Source organism: Lissotriton helveticus, chromosome 5_1, assembly GCF_964261635.1.
Source record: "Lissotriton helveticus chromosome 5_1, aLisHel1.1, whole genome shotgun sequence".
NCBI lineage: Eukaryota > Metazoa > Chordata > Amphibia > Caudata > Salamandridae > Lissotriton > Lissotriton helveticus.
The window spans coordinates 2104412339-2104435166 of NC_136065.1; the positions used below are offsets into that span (position 1 = coordinate 2104412339).

Genomic DNA, 22828 nt, shown 5'->3' on the forward strand with positions numbered 1-22828 from the left:
AAGCGCCAAATAAGAAGCCGACGGAGACAGCAGGAAATACCCACTACAGAAATCCGAGAATAGACAGACTCCATAGCTCAAAGACAATTGCACTCCTCATCGTAATCCTCCTCTGTTTTCTCCTCATGACTACGCTCTGGATTATGGAAGAACACGCACCTGCTCACGAAACATTCCTAACCACTGCTCAGCCTACCACCATGAAGGAACATTATCTAATTTCGCTCTCTCCTCAACTAAGAGAGAGGCGAAAGGAGTTTTGGAACAACTCTTTCGTGCAGCTACTTCACCAGCACAATCTTGCCACCAATACCACCAACTGCTGGATCTGTGGGTTGCTACCCCATGCCACTGGACATTCAATACCATTCATCCCTTCACCCTTCTCTGTCCACGGCTCCTGCCTTGCTTGGCTGATCCTCCTGCAAGAAAGCTATACGGGCAATGCCACCTCCAGCAGAACTGCAGCACATTCTTCTCACGGGGCCGGGCGAAACAAGACAAAGACACACTTCTGCCCGCTGACCCCCAGCGACTCGAACCAAATGGACATCCCGGCTAAAGAACGAATCGAAATGCAGGTGTTCAACAATCCAACCAGACCCACCTTCTCCTATCTGCGGAAACGAACGGCTGCCACTCTGACTGTGGCCCTGACGGTCATCAACGTCACAGGCCACATGTGTGTAGAAGGACTTGGGACACAGCTGGTGGGTCGCAGCGCTTGCCGCTTTACCAGAACTTTGGACTCCACGGATCCACCTTCCTTTGTGTCATCCCCAAACATGTATTTCATCTGCGGCACGAAGGCCTACACCTGGCTCCCCAAAGGCTGGGGGGGCACTTGCTACATCTCCTTCGTCCTTCCTCCTACTTATGTAGCCCCAGCGAATCACCACCGGCAAAAACGAGCCAAAGACATTGAACAAGCCGACTCAACAGGGGCACAGTTCCTCGATGCTATGAAAGGACTCGTCCCCCTCTGGGGCCCGATGGCAAACAGCCGTGCCATCCGACATTTGACTCAGGCAGTCGAGACAACCATGAACATCACAGCGGGCATCTTTGCCAACAACACTGCCGAGCTCCAAGCGGTCCGTTTGGTGGCTCTGCAGAACCGCCTCGTTCTAGATGTGGTTCTGGCGGACCGTGGAGGAGCATGCCGCATTATTGGGTCCAGCTGTTGTACATACATACCGGACAACTCACCCTCAGTGTACAAAGCCATCGAACATCTTCACAGACTCTCTTCGGAAGTTCACCAAGAGCAAGAAGAATGGTCGCTTGGTGGTTGGTTCTGGGACACCGTCAAAAGCTGGGGCTGGAGACTGCTCACCATTATCCTGATTCCCGTAGTTGTAATATGTGGTCTATGCTTAGGAATTCAATGTTTGCCACCTATGTGTTCTTTATGTGCGAGTTGTATTTTTTCCAAAACTGTGGACATTGGAAGCGAACATATGAGAGCATTGTATGATACCGAAGTTAGGAATTTGATGAAAATTGACATCGAGTAAAGCAAGGTGGCTAGATATGTTGAAAAGGGGGGACTGTTGAAAGTTGGGCTGAAACCGTCAACATTATCGGCGCCCTCTTGCTCTCCTTAAACCTTTTGTGCGCGTAAAACAGCCGCCATTTTGGGCACCATGGCTTCCCTGCTCTCGCCGAGGGCCAGCGCGTCTCTCTCTCCCTCCTAGCTTCGCTGACAACCCCCCTGCCTGCACCTGCCGCGAATCATAAAACCCCTCTTCGGCGCTGCTCTGCCCCAGGCCCTCGTCTTGTTCCCAGCGCAACACCTCCCTTCTTCCCATTTATGATCCCCGGCCCTTTGATGCAAACCCCTTTTCCCCGTGTGCCCGTTTGTCTTCCCCGTTCCCAGGCCGACATCCAGCTCTGCCGATACCAATCCCTTGCCCCTCCCCGTACAATAGAAAGCTTCCCTCCTCAAAGGACCCCCGAGATGATCAAAGCCCCCCCATCCCACGAGATCCGATCGAACCCCACACACTCCGTGAATCTGCGGAATATCCAGCTGCGCGATGATCATCACCTGTTGTGAACGGGGCGGGGACTTCCACTGTAACCTTGCGTGGGAACGGGCTGGGAAGGGGGGGATTCTGAGGATGTCTTTCCGTACATCAAAGTATCGACGAGAATGTGTTACATGCAATAAACAGATAAACGTGTGTATAAGAGGCCAGGCCTCAGGGATGCAGTTAGAGCACCTCAGAACGATACCTTCTGTCCGTTTCGTTGTGTTCTCCTCCGGAGAGAATAAAAACCTTGTTTCCTGCCTTCCAGACTCCAGCGCCTGCCTCTTCAATAGTTTAACTTCTTTGTGGGTTCAAGAGGCGACACCGCCGGGCAATACTTAAGGATCTTATATTCTGGTTGGTAGTGCCCCCCAATTATTTTCTACATACCTGCGAATGGTATGTGGTGAGTACCTCTACATTGCAATAATAAGCGCTGCGTGGATCATTCTAGACGGAGTAGCGTGGCTGTTCCTGGTAAAGAGTGCTCGGTGCAAGATTTAATAGCCCCGTTTTTATGGAGTGATATACCCTAAGTACCACGCACAGATCAGTGTAGAGGTTATGTAAACTGCAGAGATGGTGCAACGTGCAATTATCTTTCGGGGCTATCATGTACCCTGAGCTAACGGAGCTGGCACATAAAGGATATACCCACGCCACGGGTGCAAGCGCTATCCAGCTGCATGGGTGCGCAGAGACAGAGTAGGCGAGGGCAGGCACTCTGCACAGCTGGCGTCTGCCTCTCCCTCCTTGCCCACCTCTGGAGATTGACAGCCAAGGAGCTGGCAGCGGACACACTCCCTGATTGACATCTCGGCGGTGACGTCAACGCTGACTGTGGTCACCATGGCGACGCCTTGGCAGTGAACTGTGAAAGTCTGCAGGCCCCGCCTCTGCTCTTCCCGGTGCCCTGAAGTCAATTGACGTCACCGAGGGGCGGTGCCGGGCTTTGCCTGAGCTTTGCCACCGGAGCCTCCGCTGCTCGCGCCGCTTCCCTGGGCTCCCGCACCCCGGTGCCGCCTCCGCTGCTCCCCGGCCCCAGCATGGTCATGGCCGAGCCCCCGGGGCACCCCCAGCACGGCCCGGTGCGGGTGGGCTTCTACGACATCGAGCAGACGCTGGTGAAGGGCAACTTCGCCGTTGTGAAGCTAGAGAGGCACCGCATCACCAAGAGCGAGGTGAGTGCCTGTGAGGACCTAGAGAAGCATTCCTATAGATGATACACATTCAACCGTAGACACAGATACATGCAAGGGGGCCCCTGGATCACCGAGAGGGAGGTGAGTACATGTGGGGAGCGAAACAAACAAAAACAAAAGCGGAGACTTTGGGGGAAATGAAGAAACATGTGTGAAAGTTGCGGGAGGTGTGTGTGCGTGTGTGTGTGTGTGTGTGTGTGCCCGCGTGTCTGTGTGTGTGCGTGTACGTCTGTGTGCATGCACGCGCGATAGGCTGACTTGCTGGGAATGTGGACAGGAGATGTGCACGGCGCCGGGCTGGACGTTCGCGCCCATGAGGTGAAATCGCCGAGTGCTTGCGCGTGCATATCCCCTGTCTCAGATTCCCAGGAAGTGGCCAACAATAGATACTTCGCTGGATGCAATGCTTCGCATTGCTACACCAGCTCGACCTAAAAAAAGTTCTGTCAATTAATAGTGTACCTGGGGTGGATTATTATCCTGACAGTGAAGAGAGTAATTTGGTTATGATGATATCGGATGTTGATGTATCAAGTGTGGTGGGTAGTTTGAATGATTTGGGGGACTCGCACAAAACCATTGAATGCACAAAAATAGCTGATGTTCCAGAACTTTTCAAGCTGGAGTGCATGAGTGTCAGGCATCCGTTTTGTCAAATTGGAGTGGATGGCAAGAGTATTTCAATGATGGCTGATTCTGGTTCCTTTTTCACTCTTATTGGTCCTGAAGAATGGAATAAGTTAGACAATATTCCCTTGAAGAAATCCGTAGTTAAGCCTGTACCTTATGGGGGTAAACCTGTTCAGATATTGGGGGAATTTGGTTGTGTCTTAACTTTTAAGCATCATTCAACTTCAACTACAGTGTATGTGGCAAAAGTGGGATTGTTTTTGCTGGATAGATGGAACAGAAAAATGTGGGCATCAATTTAGACCACAACAGGTTTTGCTTAAAGAGGATTTCAAATCTGTCTGGACTGTGGGAGTACAAGATTGGAAAGCGTCCTTTCCAGAAGTCTTTAGCAAGAATCTTGGCAACATCAAGGGTTTTTCACATTGTATAATTTTAAAACAAGGAGCTCAACTTGTAGTTCACAAAGCCAGATCAGATGTGTTCCATTTGCTATGAGAAAGGAATTGTCTCTGGAATTGGAATCTCTTTGACCGCAAGGTATCATTGAGCCCATTAAGAGCTCTGAATGGTTGTCTCCTGAGGTCTTGGCCAGGAAGGCCAATGGTGCCTTTAGGATGTACATTGACTTGAGGGATTTAAATGAGAGAATATGAGTCGACAGACATCCTCTACCAAACATTACTGAAATGTTGGGTTCATTGATGGGGCCAAAGTATTTACCACCTTTGGCATATCCTCTGCAGATCACCAGATCACACTAAAAAAAGAAAGCAACTATCTCACATCTTTTGTTACCTCTTCTGGTGCCTACAGATTCTGAGAATGCCCTTAGGTCTGGCATCAGTTTCGGTGGTATTTCAAAGAGTCATGGAGGCAATGTTGGCTGGTGCTCCCGATGTCAGATGTTTCCAAGATGACATTTTGGTTTATGGAAAGAATGTGGAAGGTCATGACAAGACTCTGGCTACTGTTCTATCTATTTTGACTGAAAGACGTGTCACTCTAAAAGCAGAAAAATGCACGTTTGCAGTGGATGAAGTGGACTACCTGGGTTATAAGTTGTCTGCGCTGTGGTGGAACCTGAGGATTTAGTCATGGCCGTAAAGGGTTCCCCTACACTGCAAAATACAGACCAGCTTTAGTCATTTTTTGGCATGTTAGAATGTTATGCTAGATTTATTCCCATCTGTAGCGATAAAACACATAACAGGAGAATACTGATAAAAAAAACTAGCCGTTTGTGTGGGTCACAGTAGAAGAGAGTGAATTTCAATGAATGAAAGTGAAACTAAGGTGCCATTCCCCTGAAGGCATTTGATACTAATGGTCTGTCTATTGTCAGTTTAGGTTAGGCGCTGTGTTACTTAAAAAAAAAGACGGAAAGGAAGAAGTAGTAGGTTTTACGTCTCGCACTCTGAGAGGCACAGAGGGCACTTACTCTGTGATAGAGCATGAAGCCCTTGCCTGTTGGTGGGGTGTGGATCATTTTAGGCAGTACTTATGGGGTTCTGAGTTCATCATCCACATGAATCACAAGCCAATAGTAAATGTTTTTACCACAAAGGGAGCCAGAAATGCCACTCCTTGCATTGCCAAATGGCATTAAAGATTAATGGAATTTCAATTTCAATTAGAATATTTACCTGGTGCCAAGAATATTTTTGTGAACTGTTTGTCCAGGTTGCCTCTTTCCAACGCGCCAGTAGAGAAGCTACTGGTGGATGATGGTTTTTGCCTGGTGGCCTCATTGATGGAGTCTGGTTTTATTTGCATATCAGAGGAAGAGTGAAAGGTCACTGTTCTAGGAGATGAAACCATCCAAACTGTTGTTGGTATGTGAATAAGGATTGGGTGCCTAACAATGGGGAAGTCAATTCGTTAAAAAATGGCTTTCTGGAGTTAAGCATGCATATGGGCATTTTGATGAAAATGGATTTGTTGGTGGTGCTGGTGGCTTTGCAAAGCAACATTTTGGCTTTGGCCCATGAGGGTCATGTGGGCATGAGAGCCATGAAGAGAAGAATCAGAGAGATATTTTGGTGGCCAGGCATGGATAGAGGATTTTAACATTTTGTCAGAGACTGTGTAGCATGAGCAGTGAGTGACAAGTCCCAAGTCACATTTCCAAGTCCTATTGAGGCTGTGCCTGTTCCTGACAAAGTATGGTTCAAACTAGGCCTGGAAATCATTGGACCCATGTATGTTTTGGATGAACGAAAAAGGTTTGGTTGCTGTAGACTATGGTTCAATGTTCCTTATGTGAAATGTGTAAAGTCTGCCACCACTGAGGAAGCGTTGGAATTTCTCGAACCTTATTTTTGAGAGAAGGTGCTCTTGTTGAACTGGTCACGGACAATGGTGAGCAATTTATGGCCAAAGAGTTCCAAAGTTTCATGAGTCATTGGGGTATCAAGCATATTACTACTTCATTATATCATCCCTACAGTAATGGATTCTGCTGTCAGTAGCAAATGGATTGGATTGGAAGAAGGAAATTGTGGGTTTGTTATGGGCTCTGCACACCACACCCAGTGCCATTACCAAGGAATCTCCCTACGCTTTATTGAAAGGCAGAGTAGCTGCCACCAAGTTAGTAAGACCCAGGATGCATGATTTGAGTGTACCTAAGGTTAAACCTGAATCAGTGAGAGAAAATTGTGAAAAGTCCCAGAGCAAGTATGCGGACCAAGGAACCCATCAAAGTGAGGAGACAAACTATTTTCAAAGCAGGGGATTGGGTTGGAGTGCGGTTGCCTGGTCTGGTTGATTAGGGACATTCTACATTTCCCAGTCCAATGCAGAATATGGGAGCCAGATCTGCCAAGGTGAGTGATGGGAAAGGGTGGAACAAGGAGAGGTTGTCCATGCAGAGGGCTGAGTATGTGCAGGAGGTGTGTATCACCGCACAGGGCAAGGCCAGCACCTCACAGAATGAATCCAGCTTTAAGGGGTCTGATAGAGAAAGGAGACATCCTGTTTGGCTCAAAGACTATGTGGGTTTTTAGTGTCATAGTGTTCTTGTGTTGTCTGTATTTTTCTGTGTGTTCCCATCCCTACGTTGTTTCATTTCATGTTGTGATGTTTTCTTCTTTTTCATTCAAGGTAAGGTAAGAGATGTGTTGGGTACTGTTTATCATTGTGATACACATGCCACCATGACAACTAGTTCTGTGTCGGAATGGTGGCATGTGGAAGGGTCAGGGGTTGGCAGTTTGTTTCTGTTGGCTGCCCTGGCCGGTCCTTAAGATTGAAACTTAATAAAGAGTATGGACTTCTCCTACCAACGACACTTCCATGTCTTCCTTTCACCTATATATGACCATCAGAATTACAGTGTCAAAGAAAGTGCCAGTCAGAACTTTTGTCCAACATAATGTTCCAGATGTCAGGGACAAATTTACATCATGACCATGTCTATGATTGAATATTTACATTGTAAAAAACTACTTTCAAGAAGATTTTGGATAACTGCAACTTGTTCAGTGGAGATAATGCATCTGATGCAAAGATCTGTGTGCCAGTTGTAAGTTGGAGTTGGTATCTGGAAGCTGACTCAGCATTTCAACCTTCTAAAGTCGAAATGAGGAGCACCAGGGAATCACAGTAAAACCTGCTATTTACAGTGCCTTGATCCTTCAATAGTGAGGTAGCAAGCTCTACGGTTTTATGAGAGTCTCAATGATACTCTTTCATGTTCTGTAATTTATAATCATGCCATGGCCGTAACCTTACCTGACGGGGCATGACTCGAAGTTACACAATCTCGTGGAGCTAGGCCGCGGGATACGGCTACACTTGGAGTGAGGCAAAGGCCGTGTCAGCTCACCCTCTGTCTTCACGCAGCGCACCGAAAGTTGCACTGTACCACCGCCACAAGTGACAGCACAGGGAGCCAGTTCCACTACCTCCCACCTATGAGAAAGAAGAGAAGCCATTGGACTGGGGTAGAAATTACAGAGCTAACACCATGTATGCCACTAATGAGATGTTGAGATGACTATTCCAATGTCAGGCATAAGACCTCCAATCTATCCATTTAAATAAGACCTGGCCTCTCTTAGAGACCTCAAGGTTCTACATGTCAGACGTGAGAAGGGCTGTATGTCAGAATATTGTGAACATAAATACCATGCTACAAATAAATTGTAGACAGAATATCAACAACCACAACACTGTAAATGTACAGAGTAGTATACATTTACTACTCTTGACTGCACATTCACATAACTTAAAGGTAAAATACTGTCAAGGTACATACAAGTTAAGTAGAGTAAACCTATCTATGCATACTTACCTTAACGATCTTTGGTAATCAATATGTTTGATATATTTGCAGCCTGATATTTTTCCACAATATTCTGGTTCTGAAACGTAATTAGTTAATTCAGTCCTGTTTTCACTTTAAATTCTGTTATTTCCCTATAATGGGAAAAGTATAGGAAGATAAAAATAGATCTCATGAGGCTGCATGTGATCAGCCATTGGGGGTGGTGAAGCATAGAACAATAAGACCCTTGAGTGATGCTAAGAGACCATCTTCCATTTCCTTACTGTGTTGTCTATCTCCAGAGAACTAACTAAACAGAAACTGGGGTGATACAGGCCCTTTGTAACATCTGATGACCAATGAAGTTCCTTGGTTGAATTTGTAGGGCTAATTTTGCATCACGCTGAACAATTAGGGCATAATAACTATGTTAAAGTTAGTGAAATGAGGAGGGAACAACACACATCTACTGGCTGAAGGTATAATGTAACCATGCGGCAGTGTCCCATTTAGAACGCCAAAGAATGTGGTGCCTTCTGAATGGCAGTGGAGATATAATCAACCACAGTTACATTGTTTCTATATGACACTGGACTCCAAAGTGTCTGAAACTGCTTTAGGAAGAACGATTTTGTGGAGAAAATATCTGGTAGAAAATCCATTAATACCCATCACTGCTTGTGGAATATCCCCCGCCATTCGTTGGAACTGAAAATGGAACCCAAAGTGGGTATACATTGTCAGTGCTCTGATGTTTGGTGTCTGCATGTGAACAGCATAAGAAAGTTCAGTGCCACGTCAGAGGCGGTCTTTCACAGAGTTACCTTGGTCAAAATGGTGGCGGAACAGTTACCCTTGAATGTGCAGATGATCCCGGCATGTCTGACGGAATTAACTCTCAACCTTGGTTGAGATAAGGTTGGATCTTTAGCTGTCTCAGCCAGTGGGACACAACATAGGGAGGGTATACCTCATGAGGTGCGAAGAGGGACTTGTGAGAGGACATCTCAGCAGCCATGCTGTGCAGTGTCACTTTCAAGGCCTCTGCTGAACTGTTAAAACTGAGGGTTGCTGGAGCACATGAATCAAGGGTACTAGTGAGCGGGCAGGCTTTATATCTTCCATACTTTGCTGACCTCACCTGCTACAGCACATCTCTATGTTACAAATTTGCAGTCATCTGTCCATTTAAACACCATGTTGCCTCAGGTCTTTGCCTCACGGACCTCTCTTTGGAGCGCACACCTTACAGAATTGCAGCATTTGGACCAGTTTGGGTGCCATGCAGGAGTGCTCTTTCTTCTGTTCCTCAGTAGCCTCATCAGTGAGGGCACGCCTCTGTATTACAGACTCACAGCACTTGTCCGGTTTGGGTGCCATGCTCCAGTGTTCTGTCTTTTGTTTCTCGGTAGCCTCATCAGTGAGGGCACGCCTCTGTATTACAGACTCACAACACTTGTCCGGTTTGGGCGCCATGCTCCAGTGTTCTGTCTTTTCTTCCTCAGTAGCCTCATCAGTGAGGGCATGCATCTGTATTACAGACTCACAGCACTTGTCCGGTTTGGGCACCATGCTCCAGTGTTCTGTCTTTTGTTCCTCAGTAGCCTCATCAGTGAGGGCATGCCTCTGTATTACAGACTCACAGCACTTGTCCGGTTTGGGCGCCATGCTCCAGTGTTCTGTCTTTTGTTCCTCAGTAGCCTCATCAGTGAAGGCATGCATCTGTATTACAGACTCACAGCACTTGTCTGGTTTGGACGCCATGCTCCAGTGTTCTGTCTTTTGTTCCTCAGTAGCCTCATCAGTGAGGGCACACCTCTGTATTATAGACTCACAGCACTTGTCCGGTTTGGGGGCCATGCTCCAGTGTTTGACTTTTGTTCCTCAGTAGCCTCGTCAGTGAGGGCACGCCTCTTTATTACAGACTCACAGCACTTGTCCGGTTTGGGCGCAATGCTCCAGTGTTCTGTCTTTTGTTTCTCAGTAGCCTCATCAGTGAGGGCACGCCTCTGTATTACAGACTCACAGCACTTGTCCGGTTTGGGCGCCATGCTCCAGTGTTCTGTCTTTTGTTTCTCAGTAGCCTCATCAGTGAGGGCACGCATCTGTATTACAGACTCACAACACTTGTCCGGTTTGGGCGCCATGCTCCAGTGTTCTGTCTTTTGTTTCTCAGTAGCCTCATCAGTGAGGGCACGCATCTGTATTACAGACTCACAACACTTGTCCGGTTTGGGCGCCATGCTCCAGTGTTCTGTCTTTTGTTTCTCAGTAGCCTCATCAGTGAGGGCACGCATCTGTATTACAGACTCACAGCACTTGTCCGGTTTGGGGGCCAGGCTCCATTGTTGTGTCTTCTAGTCCTCAGTGTCTTCACATGCATCAGTGTAACAAATTGCAGCCCTCTGTCCATTTGAGTGCCAGGCTGCAGTTCTCCATCTTCCCTCCATAGGTATGCACTAAAGTATCCTTGCCTAGATATTCAGTTACAAAATTATCATGTCATAAATGTCCTTTACTAAAATAGTGCCCCGGTAGAGTTAATAATAGAAAATCTACACTGACATATGTGATGTCATGAAATATCAATGGCCTAAATTATAAGTTTAAAAGGGGGCAATATTCTAATATGAAGGGAGACATCATCTGAAAGTATTAATGCTGCAGGATACCAAGAACACCTGGAGGACTTAGGCAGGTAGATTGCAAAGGTACTCTGGGATTTATAGAATGCCACTGCCAGCTCCTTATGAACTTGCCAAGGCACCAATCTGCAAAAACGGCCTCAAAAGATCTACACTGGCTTCCAGTAGAACAGCGAGTGCAATCCAAGGTCTTATGTAGTTTGCACAGATCACTTCATAAGACCTTTGCCACCCCATACATTCCGGGAGGTCTCTTAGATCGTCTTCAGGACACTTGCTACAGGTTCCTAAGATCTGTAGATCTTGTTGGGGAGGCAGTTCACTGTCCCATTTGGGCCCCAAACTTTGGAACAGCCTCCCAGTTGAAATCCGTCAGTTAAGTAATGAACTTTCTTTAGCTTGCTTTATAGTAACTTATCTCTCTCTTGTGGCGAGCTGGGTGTTATGATGACTGTTCTAGTGCTGGGAGGCCTTCGGGTAGCCATGCGCTTTACAAGAATTTTAGAACAGAGTAGAATAGAATAGAATAGAATCCCTAAGTAACCTCACCTAGGCGAGTGCACACCTGTGTTACAGGCTAATAGCCCTCTGTCCGGTTTTGGAGCCATGCTGAAGTATTCTTTCTTCCATCCCTCAGTAACCTAACCTGGGAGGGCACATCTCTGTGTTAAAGACCTGCAGCCCTCAGGCTGGTTTGGCTGCCATGCTGCAGTAGTTTATCTTCCATCCCTCATCGACCTCAACTGGGAGGTATTACCTCTGTGTTACCGACTTGCTCCTCTCAGTCTGCTTTGGGCTCCATGGTGCAGTTTATTTATTTGTGCGATTTTATATAGCGCGAACTTTACCCGAAGGTGTCAGAGCGCTTTACATAGGACCCAGTTTCAAACATAAGGACTGAAGGTTACAAGCGGACAAAAAATTTGCAAATTTTTGACTTACATAAGAACCAGTTGAAAACATACGGACTTAGGATTACATACGTTATAAAAAGGTACAAACGGAAAAAATTGCAAATGTACAAGAGATAAAGTCACACAAGGAGGAGATACAAATGGATAAATTCTAGGCATATACTAGTGATATCTCTATCTACTTAGGGAGGAGATACACATGGATATACTCTAAGAGTCACATAGGAATGGTAGAGAGCACAGCGGACTCCTGCATAAACTAGTGATTAGAGTTATCTCTATATACATAGGGAAGGGGTAAGACTGGATATACTCTAAAAGTCACATAGGAATGGTAGAGAGCAATGCGGACTACGGCATGTTCTAGTGATTAGAGTTATCTCTATATACAAAGGGAAGGGATACACATAGATATACTCTAACAGTCACATAGGCAACTAGTCGTTAGAGTTATCTCTATATACATAGGGAAGGGATACACATGGATATACTCTAAAAGTCACATAGGAGACTAGTCATTAGAGTTATCCCTATATACATAGGAAGGAATATGACTGGATATACTCTAAGGGTCACATAGGAATGGTAGAGAGCACAAAGGTCTACTGCATACACTAGTGATTAGAGTTATCTCTATATACATAGGGAGGGGATATGACTGGATATACTCTAAGAGTCGCATAGGAATGGTATATGGTGCAAGGTCTAAAGCAAATACCATTGATTAGAGTTATTACAATAAGTCAAAGAGCAGAGTTCCATAAGTGTGGGTGCAGTCACAGCACAAAGGGAGGGTGGGAGGGATGGAAGGGTATGGAGAGAAGGGGAGGCAGAAAAGGGAGGAAACATTTGAGGATCATCCACGGGGAAAAGGGTTAAAGGACGAGGGAATGGGAGGAGGGCTAGAGTCCAGAGAAAACTGTCCGAAAACAGCAGCAACGTGTCGGTCAGGACAGAACAAAAGACAAGAAGTCCAGGAGAGAAGGTGGGAGTTCAGGTGGGAGATGAAGTTGGAGGCCAGCCGCAGGCGCGTCCCCATCTTGGAGAGCTTGCGGTCATCCGGCTCGGTGGGCGTGAGAGTGCGCAAGGTGGTGAAGGTGTTGGTGCGGTCACGCGTTGGCCGTGGGGCGCTGCGACGGCAGCCGGTGGGACAGAAACAAGTTCCAGTAAAAACCAAAGCAATCCAGAGGCACTGTCTTCGCAGTGTATCGGTGACCGGACTCAACCCCGGGCAGCAGCCGCCCGACAGGGGTAGTGGATCTGATCAGGAGACCTGTGCCAAACAGTAGTAGTCACTGGCGTTGCGGGGCGTGAGGGCCAGGGTCCCCCAAAGCACGGCCCACCCCTCGGAAGTTGCTCTACCGAAGGCTGTTCGGGGCTGAAGGCAGGTCAGGCAGGTATTGCTGGGCCCTGTCGGCAATGTTGAAAGAACACAGTCCCAACCTGGGGGACAACCTGGAATCAGGCGGGGAAATCACAGGGGGAGACCACATGAAGCCCAGGCAGGTTAAGAGCAAGCCCCGCGTGGCTTGCTCTTAACCTTCTTCCATCCCTTAGTGACCTCACCTGGGAGGTAATGCCTCTGTGTTACAGACTTGCCGCTCTCGGTCTGGTTTGGGCGCCATGCTGCAGTATTCTTTCTTCCATCCCTTATTGAACTCACCTAGGAGCTATGCCTCTGTTTTACAGACTTGCAGCCCTCGTGCTGATTTGGCTGCCATGCTGCAGTATTCTTTCTTCCTTTCCTCAGTGACATCGCCTGCGAGGGAACGCCCTTCATTATACTTGCAGCCCTCTGTCCGAAATAGACTGCAATATTCTATTTGCCACCCCTCATTGACCTCACCTAAGGAGCATGCACCTGGGCTGGTTTGGCCACCATGCTGCAGTAGTCTATAGTCCATCCCTCAAGGACCTCACCTGGGAGGGCACGCTCCAGCATTACAGACTTGCAGGCCTTTGTCCGGTTTGGGTACCATGCTGCAGTGCTCCTCAGAGGTTTCTTCTTTAGCACTGAAATCCATGCACACATAGTGGACCTCAGCTCTGCCTAGAGGACCAGGAGAAAATAGAATGGCAGAGTTAGTTGGAACAAGTGCATACCCAGCATGCAACCAATGAGAGAGTCATATATATACACAGATAAAAAGAATTATACACATCTTGATAAAGAAATCTATTAATGAACATGAAATAAGACAACCACACAGTTCGACAAACTGATAAAAAAACATACGTATAGGTAGGCAGGTAATTATCCAGCTACTTAGACCTAGGTGGGTGAGCAGACAGCAACAGACAGATGGACAAGTAAATAAGCAGATAGAGAGAGTCAGTTAGAGACCTTGCAGGAGACAGACAAATAGACTGTCCAGTAGAGAGAAGCAGCTAGACAGAGACTAGAAGAGACAGACATAGAGACAAAGAGGCCAAGAGATAGACAGACACACAGACAGACAAGAAGATAGAGGCACATCACTTGACATAAATTGTAGAGACAGACAGAATGCAAGACACACGGAAGTACAGACGGACACAAATTAAGAAACTAGGAGTTTGAAAGACAGACAAAAAGACAAAGAGAGAGGATGCAGACTAACAGACAGACATACAGATATTAATTATTTCAAAGACAGCAGAATCCTAAATGCTGACTGTCCTCCTTTTAGGTAGGTAGGGTAATCTTTTCTATAGACTCTGCAAATAACAAAACACATGTTTCTTCAGGCGATAAGACACTCTAATAAATGTAACAACAGTAAATTTATTCTTACAATTGTATTAGTTAATAGGGTTGAAATGGCACTTCACTTAGAGGGATAAGACATTTACAAGTGTCCATATGTTTAAAAAATAATGAAATATTAACTTTGAATAACATCCTTAACAAGCTTCAAGGTATAATGTTGCAGGAAAATGGTGTGATGCATTTTATATGTTGGAAGACAATTAAATGTCTTTGCTGCAAATATTCTGTAAGGAGGCAGGGTTTTCATAAATAAGGTTTTCATAAAAGTCTTTGAATGCATGCCAAAGGCCAGCCTGTCTGCACCCGTCCGTGCCTGGACCGTGACCAGCGCCAGGACCCCTGGACTTACAACCTGCCTCCGATACTCGGATGATGAGACATGCTACCTAGAACACAAATTCCCTACCACCAACGGCCACATTGCCCACCACGCTCCACTAGAGGATCCTTCAGCTGCTGCCACTGCTGCTTTTCCTGCGACGTGAGTACCACCACCCAGCAGACACTTAGCCACATGCCTCAGCTTCACAGCACTCTACTCAATGTCAGATCACTCTGCAAGAACGCCACAGAAATCTGGGACACCTTAACCACCCTCACCCCGACGTCATGTTCATAACAGAAACCTGTCTCACCCCTGCCTCAGCACCTAACATCGCCACCGCAGCTCCCCAGGATACAAGATGATCCACCGCGACCACCCAGACAGACTCAGCAGAGGCATCACCATCATCTATAAGGTCTCCCTCAACTGCACCGTTCCAACGGCAACACAAAACCCATCATGGAACATCTCAAGATCAGACCCAACACCAACACCGTCATCAGAGGAACCCTCGCCTACAGACCTCCCGGCCCCCGCCCCAACTTCTGCTACTCCATCCTGGACTTCATAGCCCCCCTGGCCATCGACTCCGACCACTACATCTTCCTGGGCGACCTGAACTTCCACCTAGAAGACCCCGACGACTCCAGCTCCACCACACTTCTCGAAAACATGAACATTATCGGCCTATCTCAACTGGTCACCACCTCCACGCACAGAGCCGGTCACACTCTGGACCCCATCTTTTCCACCAGAGCTAAGTTCTCCCACACTACCTAATTGACCTGGACAACCACTGCTTCGCCCACTTCACTATCAATGGGCCACAAGATCCTCCAACGAGCATCCTGACCCAACCTCGCCACAACTTGGCCAAAGCCACAGAACCCCTCTGGACCACCACCCTATAAGTAACAAGACCGGCCCCTTCGGACTCCGTCGAACACAATATCCAGAACTTCTCCAGAACACATCTAAATTATAGAATTTGTATTGAGTAGTAACTGTAAAGGCACTGATGAAGCGACCAAGATGCAGTGAAACATGTGTTGGCCAGTTCCCAAATCAGGAAAAGGTTAAACAATCTTTTTTGAAAGAAAGAATTTTTACGGAAATAACTATTTTATTTTTTGTAGACCTCATAACCCAGTCTGTATTTGCTCCAGTGTGTTTTATGGATGATGCACAAGAACATAACTTTAATCCTGGTATTGACATGAAGCCTGTGCGATGATCCCTCTTGCATACATTGAGGCAGAATATGGTTGCCTAGTTTTTCAGATGGAGAGACTTTGGAATCTAGCAATGAGTTTTGGGGGATGCCCGACTAAAGAATAGGAAAGCAGTCGTAACACACAAGTACAAAGGCTCAGGTCAGTTGGACCAAGTGTGTGTGCGTTCATGTGTGTGTGGATTTTTCTAAGGAGAGATAGCTGCACATTACACTGTTTGGCAATGTGCCGACTTGGCAAGTGAAAGAGGGGTTGGCATCAAAATGAATCTCCTGGCTCCTCACTTTAGCTTTGCAAGGAGAGGGGGCCTGGGGCTTGAGGGCCAAATGAATTACAGAAACACAAGCCCAGTGATACTAAAACCCAAAGCCCCCAGAATTAATCCATACCGACAAAGAATGACAACCAAGCAGAGCAAGAGGCTGTAAGAATATAAGGGCAACAGGGATCCGACCAGTGCCTTAACTCACCTGTGCCACAGGTTACCGAGCACTCTGACACTACTGGGCTCCAAACAAACACCTGAGCAACCTTCCAGATGCTGGAATCAGGACGCATGGCGACTTCTTCTTCTGTCTCATTCCTCACTAAAACATTCTCCTTTGGCTTTGGGTGTTCAAGGAGAATCACACGTTGTAAGAAGAGTCTAAGCCAGTGACATCCTTGCAAAAAAACAAAAAACAGTGCGCCAAAATATGCCACGCGAATGCACAAGACCATGAGCACGACATGAAACTTCCAACTACAGCAAGACTTTCCACTCATTCTCAATATTAGAAACACAATATGTTGTATATGAGTATTGCCCATGCAAGGTTCTAATCATACACTAGCCATTACTGCTACAAGGATGGTACCATGCACAAAGGATGGGTCACATCTATGTTCAATCATGCTCACAGCAAGGCTCATCTCACCATGTACAAGATAAACTCCCAAAACATGTTTCTATGTTTATCTTATTGTCCCCTACACCTGCATGTTTACAGCAGGCTTCATGTACAAACAAAACTATGCACATGTATTTTATGTACACAAGATCTCGAAGTGTTTTATGATCACAAAATCGGCTCTATTCACAAAGCTAGATCATTGAAAGTGAGAACTTTTCATCCAAAGGAGGCCCCCTGGAAAACTACAACTGCTATAGGTTTCCATAATTACCCCAATACATAAAGTGTATGAGCATTGACCACCAGGTGGAAAGATCTGTGCGTAGATGTGACGCTGACGTACATTTACGGACGCACAAAATACTTTTTTCTGTGAATGATCTCCCCAACCCTCCTCCACCTGGTTCACATTCAATAAATATGGGAACATTTAGACCCTATTTGAAACCTGGAAACATATTTTGTGTGTTTTCAGAAAAGAGAAGCTACCAACATGGCGTTTTTCAATATATTTAAACCTACAAGTCCTTGATTGTTCCCCTATTTTTTAAACTAAACCCAGCCAATGAAACCCCAATCCTAATTTTGGGAATTTGCTCTCACATAAAACCTTCTCCTAGTGCCAAAATTGAACTTAAGTGGCAAAATACTCTAGCAATTTTGCCCACCAGCAAAGATAAATTTGATCAAAAACATACATTTATGCTTGAATTCACCTTACTTATGCATGCCAGTAATTCAGGCAGAGCCCATTTAAGGGTGCAGTGATCTCTTCCAGGAGTGTGGAATTCTGTACAGCCATAAAGCGCTCTCACAGGGAGGGTAGTGGGCTTTCCAGAGCGTGTTTAGCCTTTGGCGAAAGCCCACAACTACCTTTGTGAGTATTCACAACCTCCTCACAGTCATATTTTAACTCCAGCTTAGAGCTCAGGTAACTCCCTTTCTAAGGCATGAAGGGGAATGAATCACCCCCAGATTTGGTGGTGTGTATGGGAAGGAGTTTCTCCATGGAAACATTTGTACAGAGAAGCCTAATTTGCACAGAGAATTCTAATTTGCACAGAGAATCCTATTTCCCCTGTGTGGAGTTCTCCACCATGGAAATGGGATGCTGATTGGAATATAATATGACATTCACAGGACCCCTCATGGAAACCTGCATCTAGAGCAACTTTGTTCCTAGGCAATTTTGTGAATTCCAGAAAGAAGCACATTTTCTAATAAACACAGGTATAAATCAATGATGTCTTTTCCCCCTGTGTGCATGGGAATCGAAGTCAAGAGATTTCAGGCTCATTATCCAAATCACAAACAGAAAATGAAATGACATGAGCAGGCCCTTACATATAACATTCTTTTTCTATGGGAGAGACTATTCTTGCAACATACCTTACAAATACAGAGGAGTACACGTATTTACATAACTTGCCTATTTATGGGACTATGCCACCAACATGCCTCATATGGAAAGGGACAAGTATATTATTACATGACCATAAGGACTGCCTGTTCCTAGTTTTGCTTGGAATCCAAAACACTTACCACATTCCACCACAAGGGGCAGATATTCACCACACACTGTACCAGGGCAGGAGGTTTTTCTTCTTCCATGCACTTAGAGTCCTCCACCGTCCACTCCACTCCAGCATCAAACTGAATACACGACAAATTACGGTGAGCGACGCCGGAGCCACAAACGGCAGAACAAGGGCCTGGCACTGACACCCTCCACCTACAAAAGAAATTCTTGAATTGGTCACAACCTTCCACATTGGCCCTCTCTGGAAGGAAGATAGGCTGCAAAAATCCCTATATACATTTTATTCACAAGGGAGGTTAAGGGTTACATGGATGTAGGAGTGTTTGTGAGTAGCCAACATCAATCATTATGGGAAGAGCTGAGGCAACCACAGGGCTGGAATGAGTGACTTAAAGACCTCACCTGTGGTAAGGTCAACTAGAGGTGTATCTCCTATCTCTGTATGGTCCCTCATGTTCCTGTATGAAAGCTAGAAAAGGTAAAGAGCCAGCTTGGGAAGTCACATGAGGAGAGGAGGCCTGGGCATATGGCAGCAGCTTTGCGGGGTGCTGCGCGGGGCAGAAATAGCATATGGTGTGCATTTAGGGGGAAATACTTGGCTTTCCTTTTCCCTCAGGTTTAGCAACAACTAAGAGCAGGGTAATTACAAAGAAGCATCCAGTTACCTACACTCTAGGTGGATTGAAATAAGATCTCTTGAACAACCACTGACAAAGGAAGCATATTCACATCATATTAATTCACAGACTCAGGAGAAGAGCACCTAACCTAAAATCAGTCTTAAGCCATGGGCCATTAATCTAGGAACTGAAGAATAGAGGAAAAGAAATATGTAGCTTAGAGATATCTTTTCAATTGTTTTTCTCTAGTAAATGTTACCCACACCGCCACCTTTTGTCGTCTTTATACACAAAAAAACTACTTACACAATAATAGGACATACAGAACAGTCTCTAGTGAAGGCTAACAAAATGGACAGATCTCTTGATTCTAGATTTTTCCCGTACACCAACCATTTAAACAGTGATTAGGCTAAATTTCTAGAGCAAAAATTCATGCTGATAGGTACATTACATTCCTATAGAGGAATTACTTTGGGGAAATGCATCACCTTGGTGGGCAGGGCTCCTGGTTGCATGGTACGACCCTCTTTGGCTTTGGAATGTGACGACACTGCTCATCCGGAAGGAACTCCACTGTGTCTTGATGCTCTTGAACACACTGCACAGTCCTGGCTATCAAGCCCCCTCCACACGAAGCACTGCAGAGGCCCTGGACTTGGGCTGTCCACCTGAGAAGGGACGGAAGGGAGTAGTCAATTAGGAGCCACGTAAGGACCTCAAAAGAGTCTTACAATCCTACACTCCGTAGAAAATTCACTTATAAAATATGTGATTTATGACAAGGAACCACAATTACGTATAATTGATCAAATGTACAAGTAAGGTGCGTTTACTGTAAGCCTCAAGCACACGCAACCCAGGACTTTACTCCAACTCATAAACTTTCAAAACATCTAGGCAGGTAAGAAATCAGTCCACATAAATATGGGAATAAAAACATAGTGTGTAATGTTGTGTATCAGCACCATCTCACAACTGTATACTTAAGCTACCCTCAATTTTAAAAGGTTCAATTTACGCCCACTTATAAATGTTGATTTTGTGGGAAAGAAAAGAATGAACCCCAAAAAGACCATAAATATTATGTGGACAATAGGCCCGGGTGCAGGTCGCGGTGTTCCACACTGCCGCCCTAAGAGGTATTCTGTAAGTGGCGGAGTGCGTTTTGTTGCGCCATTTGCACTGATTTTTTGCGCTGGGTGTTTGTCCTGCGCTGTAAAATCAGTGCAAATGGCACCATGCGCAGCGCAAGAAGGTGCTGCTTCTTTCTGCCGCTCAAGTAGGTTTTCTACTCGAGCGGTAGCTTCCTCAATGTAAACGGATGGTTTCTGAACGCGAGCATCCGCGACTGCCCGGAGGTGGTCTAGATTTGGATTTTCCTCACTCGCCAACCTAACGTTGGCGAGTGAGGAAAAAACTTTGCTTCGCCGTGTAGAGTTTTTCAGAGCTCCGCGCAGTGCGGAATATCCGCGAACAGAGCGGAGTTCACCGCCCAGGCCTAGTGCATAACAAAGGAAACAGAAATCACAACTAATGGAAAAGAAAGTGTGAGCTGCTTAAAATTCTTGACAGTAGTCAACATATCCACTGCAATGTGCAGTGAGTGTAGTGTGCTCCTGTCGGCATCGTAGTATATATACTAATATAACAACTACACACATCATCCAACCGAGGCACCAATTGCGTTCCTGCTTGTTAATTCGAATTCATGACAGAGAAACAGCATAAGTTCGTTTTTAATACTTCTAATTGCATCACTTGGGAAATGTATTGATTGTCATTGAAATTATTTTTATTTTGGAACAGTCTTGCTGTGATAAGCAACACTTCTTCTCACGGAAATTGTCTAAACAACAACCCTGACATTAAGCACATTGCCGACTGTGACTATAAACAAATGCAATCATGGAGGTTTAGCCTCTACCCTTAACCACTCTACCTCAAACTCTTACTCTTATACCCCAAAACCCTAAACCTATACAATTAACTATATACCCTTCACCCTGACACTATACACCTAACTCTCAACTCATAATGTGTTTTTGTAAAAAGAATTTAACGTTCAAACTAAAGATTGAAAAGCGTCCTTTTTAGAAGTGTTGATTTTGAGGTTTTGAGGCAATACTGTCAATAGGCAGTCGCCATCTTGATCCTTCACTTCTGACTAATAACTCAGGCCTTCTATGCAGTTTAAACAAGCTAAAAACATTAACCATTTGTACTGAAGCTGCTCCTCACTGGCCATCAAGCTCTGGAATGGAGGATAATACAGCTGCAAGAACTTCAATTCTGGATTAACAAAAAGTCAGTGAGCCCTCAAAAGCAGTCAATATGGCCCCACATATTGTCAAAAGCTTCTGTGGCAGTAAACCTCACTGACTCCAGTAACAGTGACATCTGCCTCTGGGCTTCCCGCTTCAACGTGCAATTAGAAGCCTGGCTTTCAGAAGTGGCCAAACCAGCCTCGCTTTGAACCTTGGGGTAGCTGACTTCTATTTAACCCTATCTCCCCATTTTGCAATGCTTTGTTTATTATTCCCCTTCCCCTCTCAAACCTGTTTTGTCTTATAGACATTCTCATGACCTATAACACTAGCTATGTCTCTCGATCATAAAATTCAAAGGAGGCGGTATCTAAATCACAAAGGGAAGTGGACCCCTCTGAACCCCTTTGTGAATATGTGAAATAGTTTCAGAGAGAGTTGACAGTCCACTGGCCCGTTTAAAAAAAATAGAAACTTTTCTTTTTTTAAAACAGAGTCCCATTTCCTTTTAAACAAGCATTGGAAATGCAATAGGTCTCGCATTAGGAAAGTTTGAGCAATTGTTATTGTAAATGACACTTTTTTTATTTATGTGTTGGTTTTGAAAATAGCAAAAGTAATAGCTTTGTCAGTTACAATGTCAATAGTTTTAACTTTCGCAAATGTGACACCTATAGCATTTGTAATGCAATGTGTGTTGTATTTACGTGACTTAGATGTATTGATATTGCAAATAACAATGGCTTTTAATTTTGTAAATAATTAATACTTAAATAAAATTTATTGTAATTTATAATGGCAATAGCTTAAACGTTTGTAAATAACTTTTGTGAAGATTATGTTCAGTGTATTTTATTGTGACGGAAATCCAAGAACATTGCATTTGCACCTACACACACACACAGCCACACACACACACACACACACACACACACACACACACACACACACATAGATGTGGTGGTGGTGGATCTGGGGGATATGGTGGTGGTGGATGTGGTGGTGGTGGTGGTGGATGTGGTGGTGATGGTGGTGGATGTGGGGGTGGATGTGGGGGTGGATGTGGGGGGTGGATGTGGTGGTGGATGTGGTGGTGGATGTGGTGGTGGATGTGGTGGTGGAGGTGGTGGTGGTGGTGGTGGTGGTGGAGGTGGTGGTGGATGTGTTGGATGTGGTGGTGGATGTGGTGGATGAGGGTGTGGTGGATGTGGTGGTGCATGTGGTGGATGTGGTGGTGGATGTCATGGTGGATGTGGAGGTGATGGTGGATGTGGTGTTGGATGCGGTGGTGGTGGTGGATGCGGTGGTGGTGGAAGTGGTGGTGGATGTGTTGGATGTGGTGGTGGATGTGGTGGTGGATGTGGTGGTGGATGTGGTGGATGTGGGTGTGGTGGATGTGGTGGTGGATGTGGTGGTGGATGTGGTGGTGGATGTGGTGGTGGTGGTGGTGGGTGTGGTGGATGTGGTGGTGGATGTGGCGGTGGATGTCATGGTGGATGTGGAGGTGA

At 45.8% G+C, this 22828-nt stretch overlaps 1 protein-coding gene across 1 annotated transcript in view; it reads right to left on the reverse strand.

Annotated features, from left to right (window-relative positions):
- The window catches only part of ADAMTS13 (ADAM metallopeptidase with thrombospondin type 1 motif 13), a 271774-nt gene that overhangs the window by 73339 nt on the left and 175607 nt on the right, over nt 1–22828 (reverse strand). The window contains exons 20-24 of the mRNA XM_078646125.1: nt 19545–19724; nt 18436–18625; nt 16471–16606; nt 13615–13744; nt 7601–7780 (exon numbers count right to left, since the gene is read on the reverse strand). Coding sequence (XP_078502251.1) covers nt 7601–7780; nt 13615–13744; nt 16471–16606; nt 18436–18625; nt 19545–19724 — 816 coding nt within the window. The remainder of the gene's footprint in view (nt 1–7600; nt 7781–13614; nt 13745–16470; nt 16607–18435; nt 18626–19544; nt 19725–22828) is intronic.